Consider the following 11,716-nt stretch of genomic DNA (forward strand, 5'->3'; position numbering starts at 1 on the left):
ATGCGGATGGTGCTAGATGCGATAGACAGGTTACAGAATGGAAAGGCACAAGATCATGATGGGCTAGTTGGAGAGCACTTCTCATATGCACGAGACACTTTGGCTCCGCTCATCATACATGTGTTTAATCGTGCCATTTGTGAGGGTTTCCCGACAAGCTGGACAGAGCATATCATTGTACCACTCTTTAAGAGTGGGGACCCCATGGTACCAGGCAACTACAGGACGATCATGATTGGTCATTACTTGGCCAAACTATATGGCTCTATATTTGAGTCGAAGCTGAGCCGATGGGCAGAGAGGCATGATCATTGAGCACATGGACAGGCTGGCTTCAAGAGAGGATTTACTACCTTGGATCACATACTGACACTTCGGCCACTTATTGAAGAGGGCAGGGCACAGAAGAGAAGGATATACTGCTGCTTTGTGGACTTCCGCAAAGCCTTCGATACCGTACCACGTGCCAGGCTTATGCATAGATTGCATGACATTGAGGTACCCGAGGACATGCAGTGGGGGATATATGCTTTGTATGAGTCTGTGACAAGCAAAGTCCGAGCTCCAGGCGGACTATCTGATAGGGTGACCAGCACGACAGGGGTGAAGCAGGGATGCCGGCTATTGCCCACCCTCTTTGGAGTGTACATTGATGCGGTCTCTGATTATGTAGACAGATTGGGAGGCCCAGGGGCATGCCTGGCAGGGGTGTTGATACCCATCTTGTTATATGCTGATGATATTGTGTTCTAATCTCAGACTCTCCGGAGGGATTACAGAGACACCTGGATGCATTACAGGCTTTTTGTGCGGATAGAGATCTGACAGTGAACCTTGGGAAAACCAAGGTTATGGTGTTTAACGCCACACAGGCATGGGTGACGAGATCAAAGCCTCGGTTCACTTTTCAAAGGGAGCCGATAGAGTACGTCAGGTCATATGTCTACTTGGGAGTTACTTTCACAGGACCGCGTTTCTCCCTGAAGGAGGCAGTAGCAGCTAGATTAGCTCGAGGGCATGCAGCCTTGGGGGCACTTGAGAGGCAGTGTGCACACATACAGTTTCAGGAGCCACGCACCAAATTGTGGCTATTTGATACGCTTGTCACACCGACCCCCCTATACGGAGCTCCAATTTGGGGGCCCAGTATACATCACAGATCTCAGAGAGGGACAGATGAGGGATGGAGGCAAATGGAGAGACCACTGATTATGATGATTGCCCGCATGATTCGGAGCAAATCATCAGTACCACATGAGATTGTTCGGGCTAAGCTGGGTGCCCCACGAGTAGTAACCGAGGCCCTATTCCAGGCAGTTACCTCTTTACAGCGGCTATGGGAGCTCCCTCAGCAGGGGTACTCCCGATTGGCATTGACCTCATCCATACAGTTGGCAAAGGATGGAGATACTCATTGTTGGTACGCTCAGATGAGATCATGGTTTGACCTACATGGTTTGTGGATAGAGGCACTACCACCCTTTCAGTACAGTCTGGATTGGCCATTTTTGGATCTCACCTGCTCGCGTGATCAGGATGGATATCATCAGAGTGGACACAGAGAGGACATGGACTAGCCCCCTTGAGCCCTTAGGCACAATACAAGAGCCATTTTCTACACCTCTCACTGGATGATTTTATCACCCGCCCGGCGTACATGGATGTACAGCTATCACATGGGATACGTTGTGCCATTAGACAAATCCAGACCTCATCACACCAGCTGTGGATTGAGACAGGGCGATATGTGCATCAGATCTTGGATGACCGCATTTGTCAGCTATGCTACCAGGAGGTAGAGACAGAGGAACACTACATTTGCCGATGTACAGTCTATTATGAGATCCGAGGGAGATATAACTGCCTCTTCTGAGAGGGTTTTGGGCCGTTACGCAGGGTCATGGAGTTTGAGGATCAGAGATGCCTGGGATTGTTTCTACTTGAGCTGAGGAGACACAGAGAGACCCTCTTGGCAGGCAGGAGGCCGAGCCATGATGTACCTAGACAGAGGACCTTGACAGATTTCTTCGGCACCAGCACCAGCAACCCAGCCCACACACCTCCTGATACCAACCTAATAACATCTCCTCTTAAATAACTTGAGTGTACTATCAGCTGCAGGTAAATGCTCCTTGTGATGATTTTTTCAATTTTGTGCCTTGGGAGTGCATAACAAAATAAATGATGTACACTAATTTTGGTTTCGATGCAGGTTTTGAGTCGGATTTCGGTACTGGGCTCTTTATTCCTTGGAATAATGGCAGGGGCACCATCTCTTGTGGAAGCTGCCACACACTTGACAGCATTTCGAGGATTCGCAGGAACGTCGATACTGATTCTTGTGGGTAGTGCTACGGATACCGCAAGGAAAGTCCAGGCTGAGATCATATCACAGAAGTATGAAAGCATTGACATCTATGATTTTGACAACAAAAGCAAGAATGATGGCTGATCCCATTCGAACGTTATGAGCATGACAATAACAATGATGATGGATGATTGAAGAGATTCAAGAACAAGAAGCCATTTTGGTTAACCTTTTCTGGTCCTGCCTGGTCCATCCCTTATTACTGTGCCGTTGCTCAAGAAGTGAGCATCACAGCTTTATATCAATAGTTTATAAGAGGCAAAATTTCTGGTTTGTACTTCAACAGTGTTCCATCAAATAGCCTGGGCTTGGACAATCTGTTTGGTACTCATTAACGTGCCTTGTATACATATTCAACCTCTTGTTAACATCAGCAGCCATGTGTGCTCACTTACCTGAGGTGATATACATGGATACACACCTTTTCCTTCAACCTTGCATGTGGCCCCTAAAATTCGCCTTTGTTCACCACATGTTTGTGCACATTCGATGAAAAGGCCAACCCATATTAAGACCCACATGTATGAATACTTCACCATGCATACGCATGCATGCCCATTCATACACTTGCATGCACTAACGTGTGCTTTCATGCACAGTTTTGAGCACCTGTCATATTTTCCCTAGCAATCTTTAGCATCTCTTGCCCCTTTCTTAAGAAATCAACTCCCTTATGCAGCTTGCTATCCTTTTCTCCTGCCACCACAGGAGCTCAAGGTTCAAAACTGCACATGAAGTGCAAGTAGATTGTAACCAGTAGCCTTCTTATTATAATCAAACTCTATCAATAATAGACATTTCCTACCTCGTTTGCTAATGCAGAACATATGCATGAAGCATCTAAATTATTCCACCGCTTAATAAACGATTCATCTGTCGATCGGTTGGCATACTCTGTTATATTGAGATCATTGGAGTTTAGATCTATCTTCATTGTGTTGTCTGCCCTTGCTAGTGCTGCATGAAATCCTGTCTTAAGAGTCTACCTGGGTGTTCAACAGTTTATAGAAAGACGCTATCAATTTATATTTTGATTTCCGATAGTAACTCAGCAGTGTTCTCCATCTCTCTTACATAGGAAGTTCTTTGTCCTCTTGTGGAAGAATATGTTGTATGTGCGCATAAGTCATATTTTCTTATGCCTCCTTGGGTTTGGTTGTGGTTGGTTTGTGACCGTTACCTTAAACCCCCCCTTTGGCTAAGAAAGTGTGGCATCTCCCCCTCACATCTGGCAAAATGGTGCCAAATAATGAGAGGTTCCACTTGATGATGCAATTGACTCCATCCTCCTCCTTATAGCAAGTACTCCATCTGAATTGCATGTAGCTTCTTCTGCAAGCTTGCAACCATATGCCTTCTTGTAAAAAAATCACTTAAGTATGCACTTAATTCATCATGTTTAATGTTAATGAAGCATACCTCCTAGGATGTGCCCGTGTCAAATTGTGAAAAGTCCATAAGTTGCATGTATAACATATGGTTTTGGTGCCATCTTGCCTTCTTAGTTCATCTCTGCCAAATATACAATATCTCACTTTGTACTGACCATAGCGGCTCCATGCCACATGCTTTGTACTAGAACGTGCTCACAAAAGTTGCATACATGTCTTCAATCCTATCTACATCAAAATCCAAGTCTTCAATCAAATCTACTTCATTAAAATTCAAGTCTTCTTCATCCATATATGCCTAAGAGAAGAACTTAATTGCACTCATCCATAAATGCCTAAGAGAAGAACTTAATTGCACTCATCCCAAACGTGATCCATTATATCCATCACGTAAGGAATCCCCTTCCACAACCATAGGGTTCTCCATCTTTTAGATTGTCCGCTTCCCAACAAGTGGCTCACAAGAAACTACTTGCCCTAGCCTATCATGAGACACTCCAATGAGCATGGTCTCACCACTTGTGCTACATTTTTTCTTGTGTAACAAACCTCAACCAACTTTATCCAATTGTGGGATAAACCATGCATCCAATGTTCCCTCTTCTAACCATGTATCACATGCATCCTCACCTATGCCTTCATCCACAAGGCACCTATACCCCAATATCCTAACCTCTAGGACTATAATAGCATACTCTAATGATTACCATGACTAGACGCCTCCTCATAATGACTATAATAGCATACTCTAATAATTTCCACGACTAGGTAGCTCCTCGTAAACCTCATATTCATAAGCATTCACTTCTTTAGGATCATATACATATTTAAATGCATCTCAACTAGCATATTCACGTACCTTTTTCTTTTCTTTTCCTGTCTCTGCTCACTTGTATATTGCATCATGTCACATTGTACTCCCAAGACCACTAATTCCACTTTAGTCCTTGCTTTTTTCCTCAAGCAGTTATGCCTTAAATGGCCTTGTTCTAGGCACTTGAAACAAACAATAGTACTGAGGTCTCTGACCCACATTTGCATGAGAACCCTTACTTCCTTATAGCTCCAATCATTTGAAGCCTCAAATCATCAAATTTGCAGTGAGCCTATCAACCCTCGCATCTCATGCAGATTTGGCTCATCTCGAGGAGCAGTGTCCATTCTCAATATATATTCTAACTAAGAACTTTTGGGCTCCTTTTCCATAATTGTAGCTCTGAACCAAGCCTCTAAACCTGCCATAAATTTAATGAGCTTTAGGTGTTCCAACTCTTTCAAGGCCACTTCTCTACCTCCTTGCACATTATGTAGGGTAACATGTATATATGAAAAGGGTCTTTGTATCTATGATCCATGCTTACCAATGGCTCATTCCACAATACCCCAAAGTGCTCCATCCTTTCCTGAACTCCAAATACACTAACCAAAGTAGTGGATCTATAAGTATTTCTGAAACTTATCTCCCAACCCTTCATCCACCACCTCTAGAAAGTCACACCAAATTTCCTACCTTTGATTTAAAGCCCAATTTTTTACTTTACACCTGCATTTGAACTCTAGCAAATATGCCATATGATGATCTATTTGCCTATCATAAAATACTGACCACCATCTCTATACAAAAGCCCTTACCCCACTACCCCAACTCAATCCATTTCTATCACTTCATCAAAGAAATTCAATGCTAATAATAAATCAAACAAAACCACTACCCACCATCAACTACACCAAACTAGGAATTTTGCACTATAAGTGCTCATCTTGATATGTTCTGCCTTGTGAGCTCTTAGTATCAATGATTAGAGACTCAGTTATTATTAATGTCACGTCTATCATCCCACAACCATCATGCTACAATCATAAACACACATGCATGCGCGCGCGCACACACACACACACACATTTTCCTTTCAGCATAAACTTCACAATACGACTACATAAGCCATGTGATTGTTAACAATTTCTTATCCTTTTCAAAGCATCTTCTAACTCAACTAAAATATTCCCCAAGTATTCAGACCAATTTTCTTGGTCACATTTGCAATTAAACTCATGGAACTAAACTCTTCACATCCCATGTAGAAAGGGACAAAGTTGCACCTTTGTATTCATTGAGAGAAGCCCCTTCTGAGCCATTTAAAAAAAATCCTTTCAAACACTTTTGACACATGAAGCATTATATATATAGCATCAAAGTTATATCCAAAGATCATCATACACATGCACATTAGTTATAGCTCACAATGGCTCCATTAACTATGCTTGCAAATGAGAGCCTACCTTGATTTTGGACACCATGTTAGTGGGGCCTCCTGTCAACCCAATTCCAGGGTTAACAAGATCTACCGCCATTATCTTTCATCAAGGAGTCACGATAGATACACCAAAGGGTCATACATTCAAGATATGAAGCAATAGTGTCCAAAGCTACAGCTTGGATGGGCACCCGTAATGGTGTGACAGAGTATTATGGCAATTCCCACTTCAAGAGCATGTGGTAGCAAGTTAGGATGAAGTCCTAAGTGATGTACTTCATGGTTATATTGTGAGAGTAGTCATTGTAATAGCATTAGGCCTCTTATAAACCTAAAGTGCCCGGCTAGCCATAGTTTAAGTGAGTGTGAACACTTATAGCTAGGTATATAAGTGAACACTTATAGCTAGGTATATAAGTGAACATCTCTCATAATACAATATACTTTCCCATTGTGCAATTGAGTCTTGCTCTTGCTAATCTCTCTCTCTAATGCATGCTAGTGAGTGTTGTGTGTGAGTGAAGTGAGGTGAGAGGAGAGATGAGTACCCGTAGTGCAACGCGGCGGTGTGACAATGCTCTCGGGAGGCACGGTAGAATTGCTTCTCAAGGAGTTGTAGAGCTTGGAGATCTCAAGGGTTACGAGCTCAGCCATTGGAAAAATCCTCACGACAGTTGCGGTTCACCAGGTAATCTCTTTTTGCATGTGTTTCAAGGACGGTTAGGGTAAGCTTAAACATTTTTTTCATCGTTGTCGGGGAGCCATCCCTTAGCTTTTTCCATCGTTTTTCCTCTAATCTACGCATTACCCATTGCCCATTATCTTTATTAATGGTTTCCTATGAAAAAGATATGGATTTGATGGTGATTTGTGTGTGATTTGGTATAGAATAGCTCTCTTTTTTGTTTTTGTAAAGAATGCTTTTTGCTTAATTTTTAGCTTAATTTGTTAGTTTTGTTATTGTTATTGTAGTTTTTCATATTCTTAGGACTTGCACATAGTTTGTATTAGACTTAGTTTGCATCCATTGAATCAAACAATGTAATAGAATGCAATTTTTAGTGAATATTAGCTCTCTTTAGTGTTAAACATAGAACTAAGATCATTAATTTTGGTTTAATTATGTGTTTGTTGTTGAAATTATTTGGATTAAAGTGTTAGCAAGCATTGGGAGTAGCTTTATTTTTTTTAAAATTTCTTAAAACTATCAAAAAATCCTTAAATTTGACTTATTTCTCTTAATGGATTGGTTTTTGTCATTAAGGGTGATTAATCTTGCTCAAGAGACAAAAAAATTAAAAAAATGTGTTAATTGGGATCTAAATTGATCATATGAGTAGTCAAAATTGATGTTTTTGAGTGTTTTGAGAGCATCTACATGCATCAAAACACCTAATTACATCAAATTTTTCATCAATTAGAGAAATTTGGCTCTCCTTGCTTAATTTTATCTTAAAAGAGGAGACCATAATTAAGAGTCTAATTAATTTTCTATTTTAGATTAATTTACACATTTGTTGATGCAAAAAGATTAGCATTCCCTTGATCTATCCAATGATGTGCTCAATTGTGTAAATTAATTAGAGATTAGTGGTTAATTAGAGTCCTTAATTAGAGTAAAAGAAAAAAAGATTAGTAAAAAGATTAATCTTATATTAATTCTTAATCACTTTTTTACATAACTCATTAAGGATAATGAGCATTCAATGAGTAGATGCTCCTGAGTTGTCAAATTATCCATTTTGGGAATCATTTATGAAGGGTGTAAGGGGTGTCATTAAAAGGTTGACTTTTTTTATTCCCACTTACCTTTTTGGAAAAATACCCATATCTCTTTCATTTTAAATTCAAAAAATATTCCTCCCAAAAAGGGGAATTCATATTTTTCACTAGACTCCAAAAAAATAACAATAAAAATAAAAAAAAGTAAAAATAAATAAATTTAATAGTTCCATGAAGTCTGGTTTACAGTGTGAACCATTTTCTACAACTTCACGGCCTAAGGGTTCATGTCCTCGAGAACCGCACCCAAAAAACAAAATTGAATTTAATATTTTCGTGAAGTCCGGTTCACGACGTGAACCATTTTTTGCAACTTCACGGCCTAAGGGTTCACGCCCTCAAGAACCGCGCCCAAAAAAATTTAAATTTAATATTTTCGTGAAGTCTGGCTCACAGCAACGTAAACCATTTTCTGCAACTTCACGGCCTAAGGGTTCATGCCCTCGTGAACCACGTCCAAAAAAAATCGAATCTAATATTTTCGTAAAGTCCAGTTTAGAGCGTGAACCATTTTCTGCAACTTCACAGCCTAAGGATTCACGCCCTCAAGAACCGCACTGAAAAACAAAATCAAATTTAATATTTTTGTGAAGTCCGGTTCACGGCATAAACCATTTTCTACAACTTCACGACCTAAGGATTCACGTCCTTGGGAACCGCATCCAAATAATAATAATAATAATAATCGAAATTAATATTTTCGTGAAGTCCGGTTCATGGCGTGAACCATTTTCTGCAACTTCACGGCCTAAGGGTTCACGCCCTCTGGAACCATGCCCAAATAATAATAATAATCGAATTTAATATTTTGTGAAGTTCGGTTCACGGTGTGAACCATTTTCTACAACTTCACGGCCTAAGGATTCATGCCCTCGGGAACCGCGCCCAAAAAAATAATAATTAAAAAATTAAATTTAATATTTTCGTGAAGTCCGGCTCACGGCGTGAACCACTTTTTGCAACTTCACGGCCTAAGGGTCCTTCACGCCCTCGAAAAATGTACAAAAAAATGAATTTAATTTTTCTGTGAAGTCTGTCGAGTTCACGACGGCATGAGCCAATAAGGGTTCATGACGTGAGACCCTTCATTCACGCGACCCCCAAAAAAAATTAATCAAAATTTATAAAACCTGTGAAGTCTGCTTCACAACGTGAACAGGAATCCGTCAGCCAAAAAAAAAATTAATTTTTCCGTGAAGTTCGGTTCATGGTGTGAACCGATAAGGGTTCATGGCGTGAGACCTTTCGTTCATGCGACCCCAAAAAAAAAATCAGTTAAAATTTATAAAACCCATGAAGTTCACTTCACGACGTGAACAGGGATCCATCGGCCCAAAAAAAAACACCCCTGTTAGGGCTCATCGGAAAGCTCACATCGAGCTCTGTAACTTTGGACTTGGCCGTCCAAAGTCAAAATCAATCATTTTGGCCTCCGACCAGAAGCCTCAAAATTCGATCCGAAAATTAAGGCAAAACAGTCCAAAAACCACGAAAAATCACCAAAAAAAAACAACGCGAAAACGTCAACGAGCCATATTCGGGCTACTTTTTGAGGGTCCAAACAACAAAATCACAAACTACTTAAGGGAACAAATTTGTAGTACTCCAAAAATACTACAACTGCCTCATAGAGAGTTTTTCAAAATTCCTTTTGGAACACCCTTAAAAACATGTTGCAAAATAGGGAAAAATTCTTGGAAAAATTCACGGTCTTGAGACAATGATGGAAAATAGGTTTTAGGACCTCCTCTTCCATCTGGGAAGTTACTAGCATACGCTTTTACCAAAAAAATATCTCAGAGCGTTAACGTGCGTATAGAGCCTAAGCTATTTAGGGCGAACGGACACTCATTTGACCCAATGAAGAGTACGCCTAGCCTCTTGAGGCTATAAAACGGGCTGTGGGAGAATATAAAAAGCAAAACAAAAAAAAACAAAAAACCTGTGTTTGCTCATTAAGGAGCATTTAGGCACTCTGACATGGCCACAGTAGAAGGATTGCCAAGGATCAAACAAGGACTGAACCCAATCGTGGCTGACATCTTCGAGCCATTGAGATCTATGCTGCAAATGCACCTATCAATACCATTGGCTATGCCTATAACTAGCATGTCATCGGGTTTTACACTCCCTATCACTTCGATCCCACCGGGCTTTGGCCCCTTACCTAACATTCTCGTAAATCCTATAAGTACCAACCCTTTCCTGGATGCCCACACCCTCGACATACTAACTAGTTTAGGAAGGGGGGTAGCCCAAGGACTCAATGAGTCTCTCTTAACAAGAGCACTCACATACGGCCTTAGTGACTCATACAGAAATACGACCGTACAAAGCACTCACATACGGCCTTAGTGACTCATACAGAAATACGACCGTACAAATTTGTAAAATTATGGACAAATATGACGGAACAACAGACCCTGTTCAATTCATTCAAATGTTTGAACAGAGATGTGAAGCCTTTGGAAATCCAAATTGTCCCACCAAGGTACATGCGTTGAACCTATGCTTAGAGGGAAAAGCTAGTCGATGGTTCATCACATTGATGCCTGCGATGAAGACCAACTTCAAAACCTTGAAATCAGTCGTTATACTACATGGCTTTTCCAGACAAGGTGATCAGTGGAGTGCAGCAACAATGAAACTCTATTCAATTGAGCGTCAACCAAATGAATCCATTAGATATTTTATCCTTCGGATAAAACTCTTGGACTCACGTTGTGAGTCATGGAAAAAATTAAACGATGTTCAATTGAAGAGATGTTTCATGATGGGCTTAAAGAATAAAAGCATACACAACTTGATCATTGTATCCAATCCAAAAACATTTGATCAATGTTGTAAGAAGCAATACGTTTAGATGACAACATGCTGGAAGATGATCATGCTACGAGGTGTTCCTCATCTAAACCAAGTGAAGCAATGGCAAAAGAAAGATCGATCTCAGAATTGACATTCCCTGAACTCGATGCAGCCTTGCTTATTAAAACCTTCCAATCGACATCTCTAAGAGAGAATGAGAACCTTCAAAACCAGACATCCTTAAAGCCTCTACAAGTGAGGAACGAAATGCCTTGTGTTGAGTGTAATCACTACAACCATCCCAATCTCCATTGTACGGTATATGTTCTTCTATACTGCATATATTATAAGACCTTTTGACCACAATACTAAAAAGTGTCCCGCTTTATCCACAATTGACTCAAAACCTCTATCTCTCGTACACCAAACAGAAACATTCCAAAGGGTAGAAACTGCTCAGAAAGCATGTTAATCGAACACTTCAATGTTTCTATTGTCGTGTGGACCTCACAAGATGGCAGACTGCATAGTCTGGAATACTTCCATGCCCATAGTCACTGACACCTTGCGACCCATGTGTGAACGATGTTGCATTGAACACATGTTCCAAGATTGCCCAAGACGAGTTGTGTCAATGCAACTCGTCTCAAAAAATACAACTCTTAACATCTTAAGTGTACAAAACGTGCAATTGTCCACAGTGCCCTTGAATGTGCTTACCGTTTACAAGCCAAGGCATGAGAAACAGTTAAAAGGAACGCAAAAGAAAATACCTCAACATGGCTAGAAGAACATGCTTTAAAACAAAACCCAAAATAGAAAACAAAACCTTCTAAAACCAAGAAAAACAAGGGACAACAAACTATTGAAACCAAGGTTGAATTAAAGGGCAGGGAAAAGAAGCCTGTAGAGGACATAATCCCAAAAGAGCCAAAAGCTATACATGATGCAAAAGCATCTACCTCAAAGACCACCAAAAGTCAAAACATGAAACAAGTTTTAGTACATCACTAAGTGAGGATGAAACAAGTTCTTACTCTTCACTCAGTGCACCACATAGACCAATCAAGAAACTAGAACCCACCCAACCGCCCCAAATGGATAATAATGATCAC

At 40.6% G+C, this 11,716-nt stretch overlaps 1 protein-coding gene across 2 annotated transcripts in view; it reads left to right on the forward strand.

Moving 5' to 3' along the window:
• SCY1 (SECY homolog 1) overlaps positions 1-2,801 on the forward strand; it is a 78,651-nt gene extending 75,850 nt beyond the window's left edge. For both annotated transcript variants that reach the window (XM_086792329.1, XM_086792328.1), the window contains one exon: positions 2,213-2,801. In XM_086792329.1, coding sequence (XP_086648455.1) covers positions 2,213-2,452 — 240 coding nt within the window. In that variant the 3' untranslated portion in view covers positions 2,453-2,801. The remainder of the gene's footprint in view (positions 1-2,212) is intronic.
• Positions 2,802-11,716: the final 8,915 nt, after the last annotated feature.

Source organism: Cibotium barometz, chromosome 58 (assembly GCF_041138505.1).
Source record: "Cibotium barometz isolate CiBa-2024 chromosome 58, ASM4113850v1, whole genome shotgun sequence".
Classification (NCBI taxonomy): domain Eukaryota; kingdom Viridiplantae; phylum Streptophyta; class Polypodiopsida; order Cyatheales; family Cibotiaceae; genus Cibotium; species Cibotium barometz.